The 26,657-nt window shown below is 42.2% G+C and overlaps 1 protein-coding gene across 1 annotated transcript in view; it reads left to right on the top strand.

Annotated features, from left to right (window-relative positions):
• Positions 1-26,657, top strand: part of nr5a2 (nuclear receptor subfamily 5, group A, member 2) — a 67,309-nt gene that overhangs the window by 12,137 nt on the left and 28,515 nt on the right. The window contains exon 4 of the mRNA XM_031759322.2: positions 5,063-5,769. Coding sequence (XP_031615182.1) covers positions 5,063-5,769 — 707 coding nt within the window. The remainder of the gene's footprint in view (positions 1-5,062; positions 5,770-26,657) is intronic.

Genomic DNA, 26,657 nt, shown 5'->3' with positions numbered 1-26,657 from the left:
TAAAGTTGAGTCTTAGTACATGAAGACAAAAAAGGAATTTTCCTTCCTTAAAAAAATGAAATACCAGCAAATACATTTTAATTATTAAAAATCAAAATGAAACTTAGAAGTATTTTAACTGTACAAAATAGCAAAACAACTAAATATGGACTATTAAACAATAGGTCACTCTCTTCTAAATCTTGTAAGGATGAATACATTTGTTTAAATGAATCAGCTTCCCCGAGTTATGAGCTGTCAGAATGCTGGTAGCACAGGCTGAAGAGGAGGAGTGGCAGCAATCTTTCACTCTAACTTAATAATAAAGCAAAGACCTAGGCACTGATTGAAAAACCTCCCTTTTAGCATTGTTATCTAATTTCTCACTTTTAATCTGATTTGATGCTCAGTTCTGGTAAAATAATTCTAGTGGCTGATTTTAACATTGGTTTATATGTTGAAAATATCAGCGCTCACACTGCAGCTAATTTATTATTAGACTCAACTGGCTTTTTTCAAAATGTAACATCAACTCAAAGATTAGACTTAAAGTAAAGTCTAATAAATTTAAATGGATAAAATAGATTTAATGAAGCTTGATCTTCTTCAATGACATGTCCCAACACAATGCAAAGCCGCTACTTAAACTTTACTCCCATGATTAAAGTTTATGGGATAATTATTTTGTTAATAATTTTGCATTGTACATGACTGGATACTGGCTCTTCTGAAAAAGAGGCAACAAATCCGTACTCTTGATGCCCGGTTATAACTCACAAATGCACATACTAAAGCAGATAACCCATACGCTGGGGAGAAAATGGCATTTCAGTGATTCAGAAGACCTTTGTTTGGCATAGAAAACTAGTTTGTTACTCTATAAAAAAGCCCTCCATAAAGCTATGACATCTTACTGTTCATCACGGATAGTGGAAAACCCAGGTTTGTTTTCATCATTGTAGCCAGGTTGTCATAGAGTCAGACTCTGTTGAACCAAGTATTCCTTTAACTTTTACTCGTAATGACTTTGAATTTCATCACAAATAAAAAATAAAAATTAAAAAACATCCTTTACTTGATCCAGCTAACTCAGCTTACTATAGACCAATTTTCTTACCTTCCTTTATAACTACTGTTGGAGCAGTTATAAAATAGCTAACTGATCATTTTCAGAGGAACGGTCTATTTAAAGAGTTTCAATAATGATTTAGAGTTCATCACAGCACAGAAACAGCACTACTAAGAGTTGTGTGGACTCATCTCTGTGGTTGTCCTGTAGATCTCAGTGCAGCATTCAAACCACTGATGACAATATTTTACTCCAGAAATTACAAAGAGCACACTGTGGGTATTAAATCATATGGGGTGCAGTGGTTTGAATCTGTCTAATAGACTCAAACTCTGTGCTAAGACTAATACTTTTGACATTATACATGCTTCAGTTAGACAATATTATTAGAAAACACTACAAACATTTTCATTGCTATGCAGATAATACCCAGCTATATCTAGCTGTGAAGCCATATGACAAGAATCAAAAAGTTCCATTACAGGAATGTTTTAAAGATATAAAGGCCTGGGTCCCCTGTAATTTTCTCCTCCTAAATTCAGACAAAATTTAGGTTATTTTATATGTCCCAAATAATGTCCCAAAAATCCTTACAAGTATGGTATCTGACCAGATACTTACTCTGGATGGCCACTTTGACCCCCAGTAACACTGTGAGAAATCTTGGAGTCATTTTTGACTAAGACATGTCATTCAGGGTGTTGGACTATCTTAATTCCTTATTATCAGGTTGTTGTAAAAGCTCTTTAAAAACTTTTAATCAAAAATGTTGCACTGAGAATATGAACAGGAACAAGAAGAAGAGACTATATTTCTCTCGCTTCTCTTCATTGGCTCCTTGTTAAATCTAGATTTGAAATTAAAATCCTTCTCCCCAGATTCAAAGTAGTAAATGATCTCGCCCCATCAACTCTTAAAGACCTCATAGTACCACATTATCCTAATTGAGCACTTCAGACTTCAGGGTTACTTGTGGCTCCTAGAATTTCTAAAAGTAGAATGGGAGGCAGAGTTCCAGTTTAGATTCGGGAGACAGATAATTTGACAAAGTTTATAGTTAAGGCTGAAGCAAGAGATTCTCTTAGTTATGCTGCTCTAGGCTCAGATTGCTGCTACAGCTTTCTTCCTGCTAAATGGGAGATTTTCCTTCCCACTGTTGCCAAGTGCTTATTTACAGAGGGTCACTTGATTTTTAGGGTTTTTTTAAAGAACACTGCAGGGTCCTTGAAGCCCCTTGAAGTGATTCTTGCATATATTTGGTGCATTGGTGCAATATAAATCAACCTGAATTGAACTTTCAATGTTTTGTCTCCATATATGCATTGTCCTCTTGCATCACTCGCATCTTTTTCATTTACAATCTCAGGTTTGTCAAATTCTCTTTATTTTTGCCTTTATATCACCCACATATTCATCACATTTCCATACAACTCCTGTCAACCTCTGTCAGTCAAGCTGTGTGTGCAGTACACTCGCTTTGTTCTTTTGTTACTGTATTTTTTCTTCTTGGTTGCTTTTTTTGTAGGTGGTTGTCATTGTCTTATGTAATATTCAGTTACACAAGTCTATGCCTCTAAAATCGGAAACAACACAAACATCCCTTTCCTGACACTGCTGCCAATAAGTTTAAGTTTCAGTCTGCAACAGTCTGCAAAGTTTTGTTAAAAGGAAATTCAGTTACTGTTGGAGATTTCGGTTTTTAATGGAGTGACCTTTTTCTCATGCTTTTCATCCTTTAAACTTACAGCATCATAAGATTTGTTTTTCATCATAGGCTGAGTCTGTGCAGCATCCAACCCTTTAACATTTCTCCACCTCACTCACACCCATTCATCCTCTACCCCAATACACAGGCATGTACCATCCTCCTCCCTCCTTTCCCTCCCCCTTGTATATTAATCTGTGTTACATGAATGCAAATCACCTTGTTTAATTAGACACAAAGAGTCTGTGTGTGTGTGTGTGTGTGTGTGTGTGTGTGTGTGTGTGTGTGTGTGTGTGTGTGTGTGTGTGTGTGTGTGTGTGGCAAGACCAACACCCCCCAATCCTGATATTCATGATGTGATGTGGGTCCCTGGGTGTGGGCAGGCAAGAAAGGCAGTCGGGGCTTAATTTTGTTTTCCCAGTAGGGCCAACTATTAGTTTCTCAGCTCATTAATTACGCTGTTGTGGAGAATCATTAATAGTTAAAGTTGCTCCAAAATAATGTATAATGGATACATTTGACATGGCTCCTGATTTCTTCTTTTTTTTTCTTTTGATGTATAATCAATTTTTGAAGGGTCATGATAATCCCTGAGCCTGGCTGAGTGGGCACTGCATGGGGTTGACCTCAAGCGTGTTAAGACGCGATTGTGTGAACGTTTGCATGTAAAATCAAGTCGCCGAGACGACAGTCGCCAAGTTGACTGTCTAGCGTGCCCCCGTCTCTTTATGCCATTTTGTGTCTGATGTTTTCTGCGTTCAGGACTCTGTGTTTGCACGTGTTTTCTGCGTGTGAGCGTATGAAACGGTGATACACACAATCAGCATGTAGTTGTGCGAGTGTGTGCGTCTGTCCTTTCAGCTCCTCTCGCTCAGATCAGTGACAGGCACTTTTCGTGACGGAGGTCATTAAAATCACTCCCAAGGCAGCTCGGTGTCCGTGTGAGCGCGTGTCTATTCATGTATGCCTTTGTGCGGGTATCTGCCCATCTTAACCCCGAACTTCAATCCCCCACCACACCCTCTCAACACCCCCTCTTCAATTTTCTTCTTCTGTTCTTTCATTCATCCGTCAAGACATCGAGAGTCGGAGTGGATCGAGGCTGACTCGCTATGATAGCTGATTACTCAGTGTGTATGAGCAGGTCAAATATATGTGCATTGATTAGCATATTCTTTTTGTGTATGTGAAATTCTTTAAAAGAAAGAAGACCTTTAAGTCTACAATAAAACACAAGTTGATATTCTGAAATATTGGTGTTAGTGAGTGTTTTTCTGCTGCATAGTGTCCCAGAAGTCCGTTAGCTGGTTGCACACTGGGCAAAGCGAGCCTCGTCAGAGTAAGAGGTAATTAAGTATGAATAATTAACACCAGCGCCCCCCAACTGAGAGACAGCAGAGCGGCTTCCCCATGGCAGCAGTTCGACAGATCACACATGGCCCTCGTAGCAGTCCACTGTGTGCCCAGTTCGTTCATTATAAATACCCACAGCACAGACTCGTTGTGATCCTCGCCACAGGATCCTGCACCGAGGGGGGAGACAGGGGGCATCATGGGTATGTTTGTTTCACCAGAATAAAGAGACACAATGTACTTATTGTCAGGCTTTTAAGCTTTTGTTTTTTTTGTTTTTTTTTTTGTGGGAGTTTTGTTAAAAAGAAAAAAGATTCTGGTAATTGACAGTGGTATTTTAATGGTTTTTGAAACTTCATATTCAGATACATTTTTAAAACATGTATTTTGGAAAGAGAGCTGGCGTATCCTGTGAGATTATACCAACATCTAGCTGTTGAGGTGAATAGTTTCTGAATGGCAGACCGAGACAGCCAGCTGCACAGCGATCATTCTGCAGAGTGTTTCATAGAGTTTCTAGTCAATGAGTAACATTGCTATCTGTTAGCTCTATGGGGTTTAAGAGTCAAGGGGTAAATGTCAAGTGCAATCACCACAGGAAAACTTTTGCCCTACATACAAGTTACATATGAAAAGTTCATATCCAAACATCATAATTACTTTTACAGTCTGGAATGGTATTCTAAAGGCTTTTTCTACTTACCAGCACATGTGAGGTTATCAGGCGCTTGTAATCTCTAGCAGACTATTGTCTCTTCGGATTATGAATCTCTTTGTTGGATGGATTTATCATTCTGGACGAAATAACTTTTGGACGAAGATGTGAAAAATAGTTAGGATTGCATATACTAACTGCTTCTTCTATGAAACCTCTTTAAGAACGATAAATATGAAGTTTAAATGCAGCTGATTTTCTGTTTCCTTTTTGTCTTCTTTTTCATCTCTCTGCCTGTCAGCTGTGCGAGCGGATCGCATGCGGGGCGGTCGCAACAAGTTCGGCCCAATGTACAAACGTGACCGAGCCCTCAAGCAGCAAAAGAAGGCGCTGATTCGAGCCAACGGCCTGAAGATTGAGGCCATGAGCCAGGTGATGCAGGCCGTACCCACTGACCTCACTATCTCCTCAGCCATCCAGAACATCCACTCTGCAGCCTCCAAGGGCCTTCCACTGAGCCACCACGCTGGCCACCACACCAGTCACCACCACCACCACCACCACCACGGCACAGCCCTTCCCCCAACAGACTACGACCGCAGCCCGTTTGTCACTTCACCAGTAAGCATGGCAATGCCACCACATGCCGGCAGCCTGCAGGGCTACCAGGCAGCCTACGGACACTTCCAGGGCACTCGCACCATCAAGTCCGAGTACCCAGACCCATACACCAGCTCACCAGAATCCATCATGGGCTATGCGTACGTTGACGCCTACCAGTCGGGCTCACCACCCAGCTTCCCACACCTGATTGTAGAATTGCTTAAATGTGAGCCAGATGAGCCGCAGGTTCAGGCCAAGATCCTAGCCTATCTACAGCAGGAGCAGGCGAGCCGGGGCAAACACGAGAAGCTCAATACCTTTGGCCTGATGTGCAAGATGGCCGACCAAACACTCTTCTCCATCGTGGAGTGGGCACGCAGCAGCATTTTCTTCCGAGAACTCAAGGTATGTGCGCACAAGTCTTTAAAATATGTTTATATTTGAATGTGAGAAGCTGTTTACTCTACATAAATTGAATTATTAGCCAACACTTGTTTTCATAGTTTGGCCCATCATTTTGATCAGTTATGACAGCATACTGTTTAAGCTTTAATTCCATCTGCAGTAAGTCTTCATGCCTTTAATAAATTATCCTGCATTTCTTTCCACTGATAAATCTTTCACCATGTTGCCATTCATAATTGACAATACTTTACACAGTTCACAAACATGTGCTTAATCCTTTATCTTCAGCAGACCTTTAATCTCCCTTTTAATGCCACGGCTGCACGCTAACACTGAGTGCACAAGGCTGTGGGGGGCAGTGGCAGGTCTGCCCATTGCTGCCACTGCTGCGTGTCCCATTGCCTGATCAAAATTCAGCAGCCAGTTGTATTTACCCCGTGCATGACACATTTTTGCTATGGGTTTTGAAAACTTTGACTGTGAGCTTCAGGCACATTTCACATTAACAAGGCCCTAGTCTGAGGGTTTTACGTGAACAGAATACCATCCCTTTTAAATACTTCTCAGATCTACATAGACAAGCACTGTGTGATGACATGTGATACTATGATTATAAAAGCAAAAATAAAAAAGGCTTTTGCGTTTTAATTTCAATATAAAATTGTTTTAAACTGAGTTCTGATTAAATAAGAGTTCCCGACTTAAACCTAAGACTCTGCTCCTCCTAACCCAGCTTTTTACAAGGTTTATGTAATCTGCCAAGCCTATTAAAATGGCAACATTGTATCCTTTGTCCCGATCACAATTACAACTGACCACTGGATACCATCCACAAATGCTTCACTGTAACACGTGATCATTCTTTCTCCTATTCATCACAGAGCACAAGGGAGATTTTCTGGTGTGTGTTTGCACACTTGCACTTTATTTGCTCTGAATGAAGGTTAATGTTCAGAGCGACATGAAAGGCATTTGATTAGTCTGTGCCTCACCTGTTTTTCTTCCCCTTGTCTGATTCTTTTTTCTGTTTGTTTCACACCGCATCGCCGAAGGCTCAGCTGCATATTCATGGGCCAGGGCCTGTTGCAAAATCCCCTCCAAATATTTAATATTATTTTGTTTTCAAAGGGGAAAATAACAAATGAAAAAATGCAATATTAAAAAACAGAGCCAATTACAGCACAGAGAAGAGTCCTTGAAAAACACATGTTGACATTTAGCACGCGCCGTGTCCCCACTATTGACATTTTTGAGATCTGTATTTGCATTTACCTCAAATGCATAGCGCACACAGGCACACACACACAGACACACAAAGGACCTTTGTAGGGTGTGGCCACAGCTAATAATTGTGTGTGGCTTGCCAATTAACTTTGAATGATCATTTTTGCTCCATTGTCAAGCATCTCTATTTTTCTCACTCTCATCCTAATTCAATTATCTCACCCACTTGTGTTTGTCACTCCCTGATTTGCTGCTGAATGGGCTGTCATTATGTTTGCCTAATGACTACCCATATTACAGAAGCTTGATAGTAATTGAGCCGAGTGCCTGTTACAAAGGTAGAAAATGACCCGGGCTCTATGCAGGAGAAACCTCTTGCTCTACCCCAAACGGTTACAAAAAATAATCTCCTGCTTGTGTTGCACAAGACCCAGTGGTTTTTGGGGAAGTGGGACCGCGTTTCACTCAAGTAAGAGAGATAATTGAACTTACCCCACTTCCCCTATTTTTGAAGGGTCATCTGAAGCACAAGAGGGCCTGACGAATAATGTGCTAGCTGCGGCGCTGACAGATTTTCCCACAGTCCTCATCTCCTCGCTTGTTTCTAATTAACAGCTACAGGGAGGACTGGTGAAGAAAGATCAATGCTGGGGAGAATATGCAAAGCACGGGCTAGCCAAACTGATCAGCTCACTCTGGATTGTCTGATGCTGCTATTGAACGCATTTTAAAATCTACAAAGTATTTGCTTTGCGCTTTTCAGCCACATGAGCTTAATAATTGTGTGTTAATGCGTGGTGCCATCCTTTACGTATTTTTACTATGCAAATTAAGCAGAAAAACCCACCCACGACCTCTGTTCTCCACCTTTATCTCCTTGTAAACAAATCTTTGTTTCCTTTTGACTATGTGTGTGTGTCTGTGTTGGTACAGCTAATGGTGCAGGTTGTAGTGTTTCATTTCTGACTGCTGATTTGATAAGACATGTATAAATCCTTCATCAGCTCCTCTAACTATTAAATCTCACTATAAGACATGAGGTTGAGCCTGGGACCAGAAAGAGAGGAAGCTGAGTGGAATTAAAAGTTTGTCCCTGCAGTAGTGTGGCGTTGTAGGAAGTTATAAATACACTTTCACACACACACACACACACACACAGATATCCACATTAAGACACGGACACCACTCACCCATAAAGCACAGCCCCTTTCACTATTATTAGCTCCGTAAGAACAAAAGAATTTCTCTGGTCGTAGAGCCAAGCTGGAAGGGTGTGTGTGAGGCATCTGCCAAAAAAGTGTTTAAAGATTTAGTTTCCATAAGTTGGCCTCGGTCACAAGACTCATAAATATTTAGTCATTAGGGGGACCTTCTAAAGAGCACTCCCTATTCTTTTCCAGTGCGGCGCACTACCTCTCGCCCTCCCTCTCTTTACTTCTGGGAATGAGGCATGACGTGAGGAACATTTATTTCTTACACCTTGGATCTGAGAAGTTGGGGTGGGCTCTCTCCGCCAGCCTACTTCACTACTTCAGTTCTGATTGGTTTAACACATTGACAATTAGATCGAGGCAGGTCTGGTGCACTGGTTTTAAAATCAGTTTAAAAAAAAGTGGCATGATGAGGGAATGCTTTGGCAGCGTTCGGGGTTTTATAGAATTGTAAGTGAGTTGAAAACAGGTGGATTCGTGACTGTGTAGGTACATGTGTATGTGTGTTCTGTTAGTTATATCAGAATTTGACCCTGCGTTTGCCAACAAAAGATGCAGTTTTAATGGTTTTAATGATTTTTCATTGAAAGATTAGTTTTTGCTCTTGCGTGCAGAAACCTGTTTCTATTGCCTCTCTGACAGCCACTGACAGTACATTTGTCTTATTTTCCAAAGGGTAAATAAGGTAAAAAAGGGATTTATTTGTGTATACAAAAGTATACACAAACCACGCTTAATCCACTGTGTTCCACACTTAAATGTAGTGTATCCCAGAGTTTGTTCACTCTGGGGGGGATGTGTGTTTGACAATGCGTTTGTCGTTCGGAGACATTTGCTGGCGCTGGGCTGATGCTGTGATATCCCTCCCCACCCTTCTCATCCCCTGTCCTGCCATGAACCCCACTGCCTGCCCCGATACATTTGTGCATGGTACAGAAAAAAAAAATCTTTATTATGCTCTTAAAGGGAGCTACAGGCAGTGCTTGGTCTTGAAAGTTTTGCATAAAGATTGCTTTTTGGTGCTACTGGATTTCACAGATAGCTGTATTACATGTGATGGTAACCCCTATAAAGAACAAATCAATGACCCCCATAGGTAAAGTGTTAGCAGGCACACTTTTCAGAAGGGCTTTCTAGGAATTCTCTCACTGAAGCAAATCTAGATGAAGCAGAATGATGGAAATACAACACAAAACCTCCCAACAAACAACTTCATGAAAGCATTTCATGTAAAACAGTAACCTCCCATGATATTTAGAAATACGTAAACTAAAGTTTGCTTTACACAGGAATATAAATCAGTGTCCACTATAATAATCATGAAAAAAGGGGCTATTGAAAACAAGACAGAGCAAGAACACAAAAATGAAAGTGCAAGTAAAGCAAAGTGATTCAACGAACAAGCTGCAGAAAAAAAACAAAAACAAGAAATTGTAATAAATTAAACCGCCCTTGAAAGAGATGAATTTGTAACAGAAGTAAAGGTTTGTCTCACAAATGCTTTTAAAGTACACAAGTGAGGTAAATTATCAGACTTTTAAAAGGATCAAATAGTTTAAGTTGCTCCTTGACAACATTTAAACACTTTGACTAAAAAGACGATGTCATGTGTTTTTGTAAAACCGGTGAAGACAGCCATTAAAAAAACAAACAAATAAACACTCTGTTCCTATTTTTACTGAAAATTGGAATACAAGTGTTTGCATGTGTAGTTGGACTGTGTGTGTGTGTGTGTGTGTGTTCGTGTTGGTGAGGGTGACTCATACCGCGGTCCGGTGCTACCCTCTCCTCCATTGTTCCAGCGTAAAGATGGCTAGCCTGACTCCCACCACAAACACAATGGGAAGGAGAATTTAGCAGGGCGATAGGGACTATTGATGATTCATATGTTTATATCTTACCTTCCTAACTGTACTCCCTTTTCACCACAGCTACCCCACCCTCTTTCCTCTCTACACCCCTTAATAAAAACATGTGTGTTTGGTGGTGGGACAACAAGCGCTTTTGCGTGCCTTGTCAACACACAGCATACAGAAGTTAATGTAGTAAAAGGAAGCACCGTATCAGACAAAGGCTCATAGGTAATGTAGTGCAGTAAAGCTACTACTCTGTGGCAATAGCACAGTAAAGAAAATATAGTACAGCTCTGTAATAACATAGCAGTAATTGTGAGTAATACTAGACTAAAATGAATATAAATGGGGCAACAATATGATAACTCATGATGTAATGTGCATTGTGAACTACCATTTCCAAATTATTACTGTACTATTACTATGAAATTTTGCCTCACTGGCAGTGTTGCATTTCTTTTTCCACATTATTAGCCATTAGATACATTTTAGATCCCAGCTTCAAAGACATTTGTACTATTTTTTTTTCAAATCTCAGATGTCTCATAGAAGGTGAGCAAGAACTGCATGTTACTTCAATTATCTGCTGAAGGTGACGTAGCATTTTAAAAGATAATTCAAATACCAAAAACTGTGTAACTGTATATGTATACTCAGTCCATCCACCTGAAAAAAATGGCAGAGAGTTAAAACACCCGTGACATTTTTTAAATGTGGCATTACTGTTTCTATTAGTTGTCCAGCGACAGTTGTTTGGAGGAGATCCATACAGGTTTTTATGCCTCTCTGTTTCTCTCTCTCGTTTTCTGTTTTGCTCTGCTCTGCATGTAGCGGCAATGGCAAAAGCAGAACTGAGGCCCATTATGTTGAGGAGGAACTGTATTAGAAGTCTCGTTCCCTGGGAAAGCTCCCAGCTGAGATGGGACGGCCATATTGGATAAACAGATGGCGGGGGAGAGGAAAGGACAGGCGAGGAGAACAGAGGTGAAACAAAGAGGGGAGATGAGAGAAGAGATGGGTAGACGAGGAATGCGAGGAGAGAGTGGGGGGGAGAGGGAAGGGAAGGAGAGGGAATAACAAAGAGGAGCGGGTGGAGGAGAGAAGGAGGGAAAAGGGAGGAGAGTTGCAGGTCATACCTCACATCTTTATGTCAGCTTTCTTTCAAATATAGGCAGGAATACAAACAATTTAATAAGCCCCAAATTGAATACAAATCATAACTTAAATTTTAAGAGCTTTATAATAAAGTGTTGTTATCATAACAGACCAATCCGCTAAGATACCAAATTAGCACTGTGTTGTGTTATTTTGTACTTAAATTTTACTTCCAGTTTAGTTTATTGGTTCCTATAATTAAATACATTTCAAAAGGTTTCATGAACACACAAAATTTGCAGAAATCTGCAGCAGCCTAACAAATTAGACAAGTAGTTTTAAGCAGTAGAATTATTTACAGCGCTTACTCTTCTCCTCCAGTTTAATCGACTCCTCTCAGCTGCTGCGTGTCAGTCAATCACGCCGGATGACAGATCCCTCGGGTGGGACAAGAGAAGAGCTGATGTTCACATCTCACACCTGAATATTCTCAACTAATAGATTTACCTGAGTGAATAATGTAAGGTCCTCTGATGTGCCCCCGCTCTGCCCCGGTGCATAATTTCAGCCCCCTCCTCAACCTCTTTCCCATCTACATCCATAAATATTACATGAATTTACTTTGGTAAAATTATATTTACAAGTTCAGACTGGATGGTCTTTTTTTTCCTGCAGTCTTGGTTCTCTCCCTTCTGCACACATGTAGTCTACACCCCCACCTCTTTTTTCTATAACCTATTCAGAAGCAGCTTTTATTTTCAAGGTGCATGTGCACGTTTCTGTGTGTGTTTAAGTGTGTGTGTGTGTGTGTGTGTGTGTAATAGGAGGGGGTATATTGCCCCTGCACTGCGTTGACCGGTGATTGCACCTTTTCTTTTTTTTTCTTCACACCCCATAACTGAGTGGAAATTAATAAGTCGTTTTAGGCGTGATCTGTGAACCCTGGGAAGTGGTATATCTATACCACCATCCACACACACACACACACACACACACACACGCAGAGATCCGGAGCCTCAGGCTGCAATGTCTGTCTTGTCACAGAGGTCAACCCCCTCCACCCCTTACCCCACCATGCAACAACCTCCTCTCTCAACACCGCCAGTCCTGACAAACTGCAAGCGTGATGGGGTTGGCGGACACATGCGTTTGGCAGAGATTTGTAACTGTGTCCCTGCTCCATTGAATTTGAATTATTTTGCAGGTTGTGCCGCACCCTGGAAACACGCACACACACCACGGCACCCTTACTTTACAGGGGATAAACGGAAGAAGCTATAGAAAAGGACAGTGAGAGGGATGGTGCCAAGTGTGCGGAAAGACGGCACACGGGATGTTTAAATTAGTTACAGAAATAGTAAGAGAAAGAAAGAAGGGGTTCAAAAAAACTGACCAAAGGAAAATAATAGAGATATAGGATAAGAAATTAAGAAAATATGACAGGAAGATAATGAAGGGTCGCTAGAAAAGGACAGAAAGAGGGAAATAAGGAGGAGGAGAGGGGGTACATGGGAAGATGAACAAGGGACTGTGAGAGGTAACAACCAAGGGCAAGAGGAGGAGGAGGAAGAGGAAAAGAGGGGGCACAGTGAAGGACAACAGGGGAGGGTGAAAAGAGAACCGGTAGGTTGGTGGGGTAGGGTGCGGGGTGTAAGGAGGGAACAGGTGGAAGGTTAATGGGCCTGGAGCAGATCCACCAGACGCTCTTGGGCTTGATATATGGGCCCTGGGCCTGGCGCGGGGCGTAGGCTTTCAAAGATATATTATTTCATTTGAGGAGCAGCAGCATTCTGGCCGACAACCCCTCCACCCACCGTCACCCCCCCGACCCCCCACCAACACCCCCCACAGTCCAGCATTTGTCCAGTGATAGATGACATACACACACGCGCGCGCGTGACCCACCCTAAAACACGCACAAATGCATGTACAGTATTGTCCCCCTGTGACAGACACACATACACCCCTTTGCTTCTGCACAGACTTTTTTTGTTGAAGTCGGCAGATGACCAGCCTCACTTATTTTAGCTATTTGTCCCTGTTTACTTGTCTATTATATGTTCTGTCTTTCTTTCTTTCCTTCCTTCTCTCTCTCACTGTCTCCCTTATGCTGTTATGTGTCTCCCTGGCTGCCGGCAGGTCTTACGGCCGCCTGTGTGTTTTTTTAAGTTGCTATTTTAGTTGTAACAATATCTCTTTGATCAGCAGCACTGGGTAGGAGCAGCAGCAGTTCGGGGGATACTTATAGGAGGGAGAGGTTGGTGTAGGTTCACAAAGGCCTCTTTTCATTCATAAATTATTGACCATCACACAGACATCACTCTGTCTTTTTCATAAATAGTGTAAAAAGGCCCTCCTGATTTTTTTTCTTTCTTTTTTTTTGCAATACAAAACGGGAAAAGTCGATTTTTTTGGATCTGTTTTAAAGACAGTATATGGGCAGTCAAAAAACCATAAATCATACATGACTGAGGCAGTTCTTTAGCTAGAAGGCTCCATTTTGGACGTCCTGAATACGAGCCTTACACTGAAGTGTCCCGCTGCAAGATACGGAAACCGTGAAATGCTGTTCTCACAGGTCCCACGTGCAAGTGAAACATGGAAATCCATGTAAAATATTGTATTTGCGTCAGAGGGACCGTTGCAGAACAGTACAAATAAATAATAAAAATCATGCTATTCTGTGACCAGTGTGACAAGATAGCACCTGCTTAGTCTGAAGCTTTTACAGTGTAATATTGTTTTTTTTCTTCTAAATAAATATTTATTTCCTAACATAGCAGTCTGCATTTTTTAACAGCCTATACGACTTAGGCTGCTTTGACTGCAAGCAACCGCCGATTTGACAGAAAGCAAAATTTCCAATGTCCTCTTCACTTCCCCTGATAGTTAGACTGAGCTTCAAAATACAGCCATTTCAAATACTGGACGGGTCCCATAGGTCCATCCCGGGGGGATGGCGGGAGGCCGGAAGGAAGAACAGGAAACTTGTTAAAAGAGAAGATTTAAGGTCACCTGTCCCAAAGGAGCGGCAGCTTTAAGGAGACGACGGGGGTTGGGTCGTTTTAAGCATGTGCAAAGTCTGCTCATCTACTTGTTGCTTTGATGAGGGATGAAAGGCTGTCATGAAGTACAAGTTTACAGAGCTCCGAGCAATGATAGACTCAACTGTCCTCAGCATTATCTCTTCCTTGCGCCACTTCTTTCTCTCACAAGGACCTTTCTTTTTTCCCACTGTTTCGACTCTTAACCGAAATTGGAACTCGGCATGCAAGAGCACTGACGAGACATTCGGTTGTTGACAGATGGACATCATTGGATATTCACCACCCCACTAAACCTGTAAAAGAGATTTGTTTTTTTGTTTTTGTAAACTTCTGTCTGTCTCGGCCTTTCGCCATTTCCCCCCCTCTCGTCTTGAACCCACTGCTGATTTAGCAGCAAAGAAAAGCAAAAAAATAGAATAAAATAAAAAAAATTGCCTCCACCTCCTCTCGTAGTTTTTCATTTTCAAGCAAGTTAACACGGGCTGATTCGCATTTGCGAGCACTTTGGGCATCCGGCAGGAGAAAGAGCAGGTTGTGTTTAAGTCTTGTTTGAGGATGATCAGGGTAAAAGCCTTTTTTATTGGCAGGTCATGCTGCTTGTTAAGACGGTGGCGCAGGTGACTGGGCTGTGCTGTTAGCCTCTGTGGCCCCCGAACTAACACAGTTGTTCTTTCGCAAGTTGGCAACAGTCAGTCAAATCAGCCGGGAGAGACGGACAGATAGAGATAGAAGGGAAAGGAAGTGGGAATAAAAGACAAAGAAATTGGGTAAACAAAGTGAATATTGGAACTTGATTTAGCTGGCTGGGCTGCTAACAAATCAACTCAAGGGAGTGTAAACATTTTACACACTCCAAAGTACAAAGCAACTTTCTCGCTCCTTCCACCCCCACCCCCCTCCACACACACACACACACATGCTGCTGTGCTTCTAATTATGAGCCATGTTAAATCTGCCTTTTATCCAGAAACCTTTCCATCCCACCCCAACTTCCCATTAGAAACACTGAAAGCCAAAAAGGATAAATGCAACCCATTGTGATTTGCAGACGCACAGGGTGGCACTATGTTGTCAGACGACTGGGAAATATACAGAGACAAGTCCTGGCATTTTGCTTCTAAATACTTCCCTGCTATAGGGTTTCCTGGAGGTCACAGGGGCTGAGGTGTGGCTGCTGCAACCTTAAGCTAACCCCCCAACCTCTAAACTAAATTCACCATTCAAAAGTATGCAAACATGTCAGCCAATTCATCTTCCTCTCTTGCGCTCGCCAGAACCACAGCATGTTATATATTATAAATAAAGTAAAATCCAGTATTCATTGCTGGAGTAGCTGAATAACATATATCAGATTTACATAATTATAACTCAACAGTTATCTACATGATTTAAATTCAGTGCATACAGTTTAAGCATGTTACATCACATATGTTCTATATGGTGGAAAACTCCACCTACTACAGTGATAGAAGGAGATATTTATAGGTTGGGTATCTAAGTGTGAGTATCTTCTTTAGACAATGACTTGATTGTCTTTCGCACATTTACCAGAAAACACACCTAGCTTTTAGGTCAGATAAAAAATAAATAACTAAGCAATATACACACAGAGTGCCCTTTGGTTCCTATGTGCCCATTTTACGTGGCCTTTATTATCTGTGTGTAATCCAGCCTGCCTACAAGTTGGGTCCGTGTCTGCTGCTTTCGTCACAAGGCTGTCAACAGTTGTGCCCCTATGTCTATTTTTGATGCTTATTTATGGCTCATCTATTCTAGACAGGGAGTGGGGAAGCTTCAGGGGGCCCGGGGGGTCCAGGAGACAATAGATAAGACAGTGGTGGACCACAGTCAACAGCTTGCTGGCTAGTTTTACACTTAAAGACTCGAGCGGTATTTATATTCAACGGTGATTGAATTTGCACACCGATGACTGATGCGTGCAGTTCGTCGGAGTAACACTAGACACTGTGGCTGTGTTATGACAACAGGCGAGAAATTTCAGCGAGGCTGCACGCCAGCCAGCGACCCAGCCGAGAAAACGGCCCGAGCCCTCCCGCCAAAGTAGGACAAAAGCACCTGTTCCCTATTCCTACTTTAGCCGCTCTTTTCTTTGCCGGTTTTTGCTCTTGCTTTTCTTATTTCTATTGCACTAGACCAGGACTTTTTTATGACTCTCACACCATTACCTCTTGCTCACCTCGCAATCTGTCAGTCTCTTTCTCTGTTCTCCCCAAAAGCCATAAGTGCGAACCTGGCACGAGCCACGGATAAACGATTCCATACATGTGAAATAAAGGCATGGCACTAATAATAGCCATTACAGGCCCTGCGTTCTTTTCGGATTGCGCCCTCTCAGAGGGGGATTAAAAAAAGGCTTTTCGGGCAAAGCTGAAACAATGACGAGCAATAAACCAAATATGCCGAAAGGGGACTTGTTGGGAGAGGTGTCGACAACGTCATTAAACCTCTAGAAATTAACCAGTGAAGCTGAAAAAAATGCAAGGTTTTCAGGTGGCAAGCCATAGTCTCACCTTCCCTCAGGGCAATGCTTTACACGCCACATGTTGCACTGCACTTCCCATCATGAGCAGCCGCACCACCAGGCCCACAGCAGCCGTGCTATACAGAGATATCTTTTTCCGAATCCAGATGCATTCGTGGCAGTTTCTGTCAGAGAAGGCCTGGAGATGCACTTCAGGGAAAAGCAGGGCCCCATCTGTTCCGCGGCACTGCGGTTCTGATGCCTCGTCTTCCTCTGTGTTCGGCGGTTTACATATCACAAGAGCTCTGGAAAGGCTCAATTAAGCAATTCAGATATTTAATTTGTGCATCAAGGGCTCTGATCCCAGTGATCTCTGGAGCTGCGCCACATTTAAATGTGGATTCACAGCTGTTTTCTTAAAAATCCACCACCTAAACCCCATTACAACCCCCCAAGGAAAAAACAAAACAAGGGGGAAAAAAACCCCATCCTCCCCCAGCGCGTCACACACTAATGGGAATATGTGTCTCCCACCCTCTCAGACAGAAAGCATCACAGCGTCAGTCTGTGCATTTTAAAACAGCTCTGGTCTTCTATGCTGGGTTAAGGTATATTGCATATGCGTGTGTCTGTGGGTATATGTCTGTCTGCGTGTGGGAGAGGAAGAACAAGCGAGTTAAAGAAGAATGTCTCTGCTGTTCTGAATAATACAAAAGGGTGAAGGCTTCAGCCTCCTGTCTTCTTTGGCTCCTCTTTTGCGTGTCTTTCTTTCCTCTTAACATCCAGACATCCAGACAAGGATTATTGGCAAATTTTCCAGCATCTGTCAATGGAAGTCGCACACACGCACACACAAACAGTTACACCAGAGCAGACTTACACATACGCAGGGAGGTTTTTACTTTGTATGTAAAGGGTCACCACTTTTCAACAGAGCAACTTCAGCATGCATTTGCATTGATTCGACAAGTCTCTGGTACTCTCTAAACGGGATGTCATTCTTCCAAAAGATATTCCTGTATTTTGCTCTTTGATTTTGATGCTGGTGGAGCGGGCAGTCTAACAAACCTGCTCTCAAATCTACCAGAGCAGATGAGATCAGGTGACTAGAAAATTCATAGCTTATGATTTACATAATATTCATACTCATCAAACTATTAAGTGACCCCTAAGGCCCTATAGATGAGGGCTTTGTCATTCTGTTATTGATTTGCAATGACATTTGGCTCTGAGGGGGCTAAATCGAGCCAAATCCACGCCATCCCCCACCCTCCCCTGCAGCATAACGAGGCCAAAGGATGTCTTCACTTATGGGTAAAAGGTAAAGGTTTTTTCCTTTACTTTGTGACTTGTTTGTTGATTCCTGTGCCTAAACCCTCTTTCTCATTTACATCTGACTGTCATAACCTTTCACTAAACCAAAGCCACAATTTTAGCCAGCGCACAATCACAACAAAGTCAAATCCATTCTTGCATATATTCACAGTCTTTTACTCCCCAGCGTACCATGCATCCCCTCCACATGCCTTTCACACCCAGCACACAAACACCAAGTCATAAATTGCAGCATTAGCTCAAATAATGATTGCACAGCGTGAAAATCCAATGGCTGGGGCTTAATGCCTTGGAATCGCCTTGTAGATTAAGCTCTGGGTGTGTATTTGTGTGTGCTCGGGGAATCTACGAGGGGGGTGGGGGGTTGCTGATGGATCAATAGGATTTCTGTGGTCAGTGCCTCCCAGCCAGGAACCTTATAGAGAGTCTACTAGCGTTACTCGTTTGACTTTGTTATGGCACGCATTTTCTCACTGCATTTGATGGAGGAGGTGGGGTGGGAGAGTGGAGAAACAGGAAGGCAGAAACATTCATGTAGGTATGGATATTATTGGCACCCATTTGCAACTATGTAGGTCTTAACTTGATTGCATCCAAGTGTGTGTGCGTGTGTGTGTGTGTGTGTGTGTGTGTGTGTGTGTGTGTGTGTGTGTGTGTGTGTGTGTGTGTGTGTGTGTGTGTGTGTGTGTGTGCATTTGAGTGTAAAAGGAAGGGTTACTTTTGGGAGATGCCATTCCCTGGGCTGCATGTGTATTAGCGGTCTAATGTTCATGTGAATAATTGATTAGGGCTTCTCTGTGTTTTTGATAATTAGTTGATAGCTTCTTAGCTCTAAGCCCTGAGATTTCTTGCATACGTGTGTCTGTGCAAGTCTGTGTGTATGTGTTTGTGTGTGCACGCAGGCTGGGGTGGGGGTAAGTTATCTATTTCTAAGGTACCTTGGAAACAATAGTGCCTCGAAGTCATGCGCCCATGGATTAACTTTCCTCAGAAATTAAGCAACAGTACATACATTTCTTTCTCATTAACTGCCAACGTGTCTCACACTCTCTCGGAATAACATTTACTGCAGCTCCCTGTTTTTGAACCACGTGCAAGATTAAAATAAAGCCTTTTTCAGTCATTACCTATATACTTATAAAATAAAAATGTCTGACATTACCTACAAGACTTTTTTTATGCATGTCTAGTAAACAGTCTAGTTGTTTCAGACAACAATAAACATTGCATGCATGAAAAGATATCCATTGAAATTCAGGTCTGGCCTCTCACTGGTCCGTTCCTCTTGCCTTATTGATTTTTCCATCTTTCATATGCTTATGCATCAAGTAAAAACAGAATAGGAAAGTTTGGGCGTGCTTGGTTCATCCTCAAATCCCTGCACTGATATCAGACAGAGAGGAGTGTTTGTTGCCATCATCAGCGACCTTGAGAAAACAAGACAATCTTCCCATTGCAACACCCAGGCCCGCAGAGATGCTTTGTTTTTTCTTTCTCTCGCATGTAGTGCCACACTTCTCCTAGCCTGTGTGCGCAGTTGTGTGCATAGGGCTGGCTAAAGCTAACAACTTGACCTTATGCGCTATGATCCATTATTTCTTCCCCTTTGCAACAGCTGTTGTATCAAGTTTATGCTGTTAAAAGCATCTTTTTATGTTAATAATTCATTATTTACATATTTATTAAGCTCACTAATTATGCTCGTCACAGCAGTTTGCTATATTAGTGGCATCAGTGTGTGTTGAGGTAAAGCCCAGGCAAGAGTGCACGTCAGGTCTGTGTCTTGTTTCCTCTCAGCTCAACAAGGCTCAGGACACATGTACTCGGAGCGGAATGGAAGAAGACAGGGTGAGCAAGGGCAGGGCGGGAAAGAGTCCGTACCCAATCACTGTCTCAGTTTTTGTTTTGCTGGGGTTTTTTAATGCGGGACCTGGACAAGAAAACAAATGCCAGAATGTGTAGAGATGAGACGATGCGAAGCTGGGAAGAGAGAAAGAGCATTGCCAATCGAATGTGTGGTATTGTAGAGGTCAGAGGTCGGCCTCTGGAGTCAGTTAATGCGGTCACCGTGGGAACCAATCAATCACAGTGCCTCAGCAATATCGATCAGACATCAGGGCACACGCACGCCGGAACACAAAGAATCCTTTCTGACACACACGCACAGAGGACAGTGCACATCCACTCACACAAATCCGCTTTTGCTCTCAGTCCAACACACAGTAAGTGCATATGCAGAGACACACAAATGCACATTCAAAGCATCTAGGTAGGTAGATAGACCAAGCAGTACGAGAAAAGTACTTACTTTGAAAAGAAACTGCTTGTTTTTTCTGCACTGCTGAGTACTGAATAGTATCTTGGAGGAAAGAAGATTTGCACTTTCTACTGCTTGACACTCCTCTTGAAAAACCTTTACATCTACATGCAGTGAGTGAATTTATATTATGGTGAGACTAGAAATACTGTGCCTGACTGATTGCAAAACAAATGAATAGAGCATGTACGATTTTAAAGCACGCATCGCAAGCTGATATAATAAAGAACCTCTTTTCCACCAGAAGCGCTTTCATTTTGGAGTGAAAGAAAGATGCAAGGCCTGCTGCATCTTGTGTGATATTTCTGAGCTCACAGATGGCCTGTGGCATCTCAATGGCTCTTAAGAGACATAATAACAGTCTAGGATTTCTGTATGCTCAGTTGGAGATAAACCCATCGGCATTCTCCATTACCTGATCTGCTGGATTAAAGATAGACACATACAACAAACAGGTGCTATAGACATGCTGATGGGCATTCGTGCGATGTATATATATACAGTATATAGTGTCACGTACTGTCGCAGGCCAGCTCAAAGCTGGACGAAGGAGCAGAGAATGTGTTTACTTCGCATTACAAAATAGTAAAATATAGATAAAGATGAAACTCTGCCTTGGATACCTTATATAGCACAGCCAGGCCAAGTGAACCTTTGTGCTGTTAACCTAAGGTTCAATAGACACAGCTGCAATGAAGTTGAGAGTGTAACAACAAGCATTTTGTATATAGTTGAGGTAATCTCTTGTTTTAATCCAGCAAAGGCTAAATGTTTTCATTTACTAAGTGTCTGTGGCTGTAAAGGGACTTAAAGCATCAGTTCAAAAGGCAACAAATACGTATGCGAGTAAGAAATTATTGACTCTGGTTGCTTTATTCCTCAAGCTTGTCTGCAGTTTGACAAATTTAGTTTCACTGGGTGCATTACCACCAGTATTATCATTCCTCTGCTCTCTGTGTAGCCCCCTCCCGCTTGACTAGCAGCAGCACCTGCCACCTGCTCATTTTCCCAACATTCTTATCACTGTGCCAGCCGAAGGATCGAGGCCGAACGTGGACTGGAGGACCACGATAAGCAAAAGCTGACGTTGTTAAAGTGAGACGAGCGAATGCCGGTCCTCTATTCTCACTCTGCAGCACGAACAGAAAAGGGGGACGTCATCTGGATCGTGAACACTGTCCGTCCATCTCGGCCCTCCCACCAGTTCACATACCATAGTTGGAACATCCAGGGGATTTTGTCACTCAGTCTATTGTTTTTCCTGATGGATATAACTCTATTTGTGGCTTGGGCAAGTTAAGGATGTCAAAAATGATTTGCAGCAGGATTCAGTAGGCATGTGCTATCTCGTTTGACCTAAAACAAGACGCTGCCTTGATGGTATCAAATGGTGACCTGATTTTTTTTTTTTTTGTGTGTGTGCCTTTATTGTAGCTTGGTCTTTGTTAAGATGTTATAATGGCAATAAAGAAATAAACAGGTTGATAGTGAGGTTTTATCTCAGGTCATCGGGGTTGTGTGTGCTCTAAAAGTAAAATAAATATAAACCATTTTATGATTCCTGATACATTGCTGGCTAATTTGTCCAAATCACAAAAAGAAAAACACCAAAAACACGTCGCTGCCGATGTTACTCACTCCTCAATTAAATCAACGAGCTAAACTGGAAGCGAGCTTCGGTACACCGTCAAGCTCGGCGTAATTAAGTGTTTGCCACACTCTGAGAACAACGGGCACGGTTCTAGGTAAATTAATGCCCATTCCCAGGTGAATACACGGCCTGTTTGGCTCAAGGCGAACAGATGCCAAGACAAGACTGCACCAAAGAATGGCTGCTAGAGACGCGCAGGCATTGATGTCAGCTTCAAATCTCACCTGTAGTACTCCGAGACAGCATTGATTCTTGTCCAACAGAGATAGAGGAAAGATAGAAGCACAGCTATTGTTTATGTACGAGTCGTTTGAGGCAAATAAACTCACGGTCTGCGAATGTGTGTGTTCTCCCCCCTGTGTTAAAAAAAACACACAATTCTCTCCATTCATTAAGGCTCCACAGAAGGAGATTCTATTAATCTGTTCATTAAGCCACATCAAAAATGGAACTACTTATTAAAATCAGATCCAGCTGTGTACTCTCGTTAAAGCCCACCGTACCGTACGAAGCTTAACAATGCTCGTGGCACTAGACCAAAACCCGGCCTCAAGAAAGGGGGAGAAAGATTCTCGTACATTGGCCTGTTTTGACTCGACGCAGCATGATAATTGCTCTACTCTTAGCAGGGGGCTATGAATAAACATTACTTTTGTCAGCGAGCATCTGAATGCTCCATTTCCAATTAATTTACATTTGCCCAGAAATGGAGGGAATATCTGCTCTTAATCACTATGTTTTATTTTCTCAATTTCCCCCAAGTCTTTTCTCATTCTCCCATTCCCTGTCTGGCAGTTCCATTCCCCCCTTCTCAACTGGGCTCTCCTTCTTTTTCTACCTCTCTCTCCCTCTCTCTGGAAAATCCCATTAATCTCAGCCAGTGGTTTTGAACAAAAGCTATGGGCTAAGCGATTGATCCAGGGCATTGATCCCACTCGCCTGAACGATCATAAAGGTGTTAAATTGGTTTCTTGGAGGATATGTATTTTTCATCACTGGCTGCTGCAAGTACAAGTTCCTGCTCGGAATTTCTCTCATTTCTTAACCAAAAATTGGTGATGATATTGAAATATTAACTAGATCACACCTTGAAAAGCACCTGTAAATGTGTATTTTGAGGCCAGTTTGAAGCGATTTCTGGGGAGCTTGTTTTCTGCATGAGCGCCAAGCTCAGAAGCTAAATTCCTGTAATGAGTTTTGCTTCATCCAAGGACAGGTAGCAACTTGGGATTGTTCAAATGCGTAAAGTTGAAGGAGGAGAAGAAGTGTTTTTTCATTCATGTTGCCCTAAATTATTTCTTGAATTCATAGAGTATGGCTAAGTTCGTATGGCTCGCATCCATTTATGTTTTTTTTGGCCACAAAATGATAGCAACGTTAAATCACCATCTGACCAATTTCATAGGGTGGTTTTGGCATTTGGTAAGAATTTCAAGAACAAGACCTTCCTGTTGTTCGTCTGTGGTGGTTTTGGTCAGGCTTACAAGTGAGCATGTGAAGTATTTTCATGTGCTATGAAAAGTATTCACTGCTGTGTCCATTCACCAGTGTGTAATTATCAGATTTTATTACCTTGAGTCTGATGCTAGTGGAAATTAAAATCTCAAAGGGAATTCCATTATTACCTGAAAAATACTTCTCTCCTTCACCTTCACAGTGCCTCACCAACAGTATTACATTTTTTCAACTTTTCTGTTTAGAAAAATTCATTTTGCAGAATGTGTGCCAACTTTGAACTTATTCTGTAGCACCGTTGCTGCGCACACTTACCAAAATGTGTTCACGTCAATTTGAGTTATTAATCAAACAACATTTTCATCTGTTAGCACTGAATGACCTGGCTGTACTTGATACTCGTGCTAGCTGCCTTTATGTATTTAAGGAAATCATTGTAGTGGGAAAAAAGAGTGCCAGTTATCTTTACGTCATTATCTATATTTACAGTTTTCGAGGAAGCAACCAATTTCAGTAAAGAACATCAGCCTAGCAGCAAGTGTTTTTATGTCTTGGCGAAATGAGGAAGGGATAAAGAAAAAGCATCAAGGAAAAACAACAGCTTTTTTTTCCTACTATGCGTCACCATTGCTGGAAACGGTTGGCAATTATAGAAGCCTTATCTAAATATTCCATGACTATGTGGTGAGACAGGAATTAAACCACTATATAAACCTGCTTTATTGCTCTTTTGGAGCACAACAAACTGCTTATTTGAACTTTGCAGCGCCATACGAAGGTGTGAATACATTAAACTAGGCAATGTTTATAATCAGCCGTTGGCAGTCGTCCAGTTTTTTTTTTTTCTGACTGCGTTTTCTTTGCACAGAGATAATATTCGTCCCTTTTGCCCTCGTGTAAAAACACAAGACAAATTGGTCGTCGATGCCGTGTCAGAAAGTTCATTTTATCTGAGCGAACAGGCAGCAGTGTTGGTAAGATCAGGCACCGTGACTGTTGCTCATTTGACAGAGCAAAGGAAGAGCTTGTCAGGGAAACAACTCGTGTCACTGGAACTTAAAAGGTCAGTGAACTGAACCCCTGCCCCTGGTCCGCCCACACGCCTGTCTGTCTGTCTGTCTGTCACCAGTCCCCCTCTTCCAAGCGGGTGTCCCCTGCCCCAGTCTAGCCTCCCATTGCCCCCCTTTGATGACCCAGGACTCTTGTCAGAGAAGAGCTTCCAGGCGGGCAGAGTGAGGACAGGCCTTTGATGAGTATCCCGATACTTGCCAGCACCAGTGACATACAGTGGAGTCCTTTGAAGAGCCTGGGCCTTACATGTACTCAATCGCACACACACACACAAACACACACACTTCCAACATCCTGAGGTTGGGGAGATAAAGAGAATTGGATTAGGGCACAATATAGAAAACACCCTCTTTTGAGCGCCTTCCTTGCTTTCTGATGGTTTTAATGAAGGCATTTCCCTTGCATTTGAGTGACTACCAGAGTGGAACCACAAAAATAGATTTATATAGAAAGGAGGCGGGAGAGAGACAGAGCCCGTGATGCTGTCAAAAACGCTAGAAAAAGTCACAGCAGCACTGCCGAGCTGATGAAAGAGAAGTGGGAGACATGAAACGTTTCAAGGCAAATTTCTCACCGTGCCATATCTCTCGTATACGCGTCATTTTATTCCATCACAAGTGTGCTAGAAGCATAACGATCCTCTCCATGTGGACTTTTTCTGAATTCAAATATGTTTTTTTTAAACTAATGACATTTACCTTGTAGTAAGAGAAAATGATGTAATGCCTGTGTTAGGAGATGCCAGATACTCATACCTCACTTTTTGGTTAACAACAAAAAGATGTGATCAAACAAATCCCACAGAAAAAAGGAAATCCTTCCTACTTTGGCGTAATGTCAGCGCTAAATGCTTGTTTTTAAGGTCAAAACAAAACCAAATCACTTTTGAAAAGAAAAACTATGTTAGGGGAGCGACAATTCAAATACAAATACAAAGAGCTGCTCTCTATCAAGGTAAAAAATAAAAAGTAAATCCAATCAGGAGGAATACAGCAACTAAATGACAACTGCCGTGCAAGAAAAGCATAGTCAGGCAGCCCACGTGTCGTCTAACCAAGTGTGTTGTCTATTGTTGTGTCTTTGTGGAAGGTAAACAAACACTGTTTACCACAGCCCTGGATCACCAGTCAAAACAGGCCTAATCAACAAGAAATAGACTTCAGATTAGGCCATATCCACTGTCGTGTCATACAAGGTAATAAAGTGAAGTGAAAGTTGTTGACATGAAATGAGTAACTAAGGTCACTTGATATCAAACAATCTGAACCCTTTATGATTTCCACGGAGCACCAAAAAGAAAAAGACATTCCTTTCAAACCTTTCCGCGATACACCATCGATCCACATTCTTCACACTGCAAGCTTTGGATGCCCATCACAGACAGTTCTCACATACTCAAAGCAGCAGACCCCCGTGTGCTCAGAAAGACACATTATTCCCAGCGAAGCCACAAAGTGCACACTGTTTACTGATAGAAAAGGTGGGGGAAGAAAGAAAGAACTACTTATACATTTTCCTCATTCCATCCCTCTCAATGTGTTCGCAATTTTTTTTTTTTTTTTTTTGAGTCTAGCTATGTAGAGTAATGATTAACACGGTCGGGCATGGGAAGAGACTAGCAGTCACAATGGAGGGGGTTGTTTTGGTTCCCAAAACCACTATTTCACCTGTGTCAGCTTCCAAAGTTTACCTGTCAGGTCCCTGGGAGCAGATGGCTGATATTAGAGGGGGAAAAAAACAAATGGGGGGGGGGGGGCTACTTAATCATTATCATCTGTGGAATCACTCAGAAACTCCTGGCAATGGGCAAACAGATAAACCTGGCAACATTGTTAAATCAGGCACGCAGCAAAGTGCTTAACTGTGTGGGGAAAGGTTCACATGAGAAAGCTTTAGAGTGCATACAGGGGACTTTTGAGCTTTGTGTAAGGTTGGAAAAAAAAATGCCCGTGGTACGCTACTGATCAATAGTGATTGACCTGTGAGAAAGCTTACCCGGCAAACAGCTGCCTGTGATATTTACAAGCCGCTAAGGCTGACAAAGTGCTTCAGCTTTTTTCAGCGCTTTTTTTTTCTGTGGGTGGCTCTATACTATTTGGCTGGAGCCTTTATTTCTCAAGGTCTTTATACAATATTATCACTGCTCT

Source organism: Oreochromis aureus, linkage group 15 (assembly GCF_013358895.1).
Source record: "Oreochromis aureus strain Israel breed Guangdong linkage group 15, ZZ_aureus, whole genome shotgun sequence".
Taxonomy (NCBI): Eukaryota; Metazoa; Chordata; class Actinopteri; order Cichliformes; family Cichlidae; genus Oreochromis; species Oreochromis aureus.
This window is presented reverse-complemented; position numbering and strand designations above follow the sequence as displayed.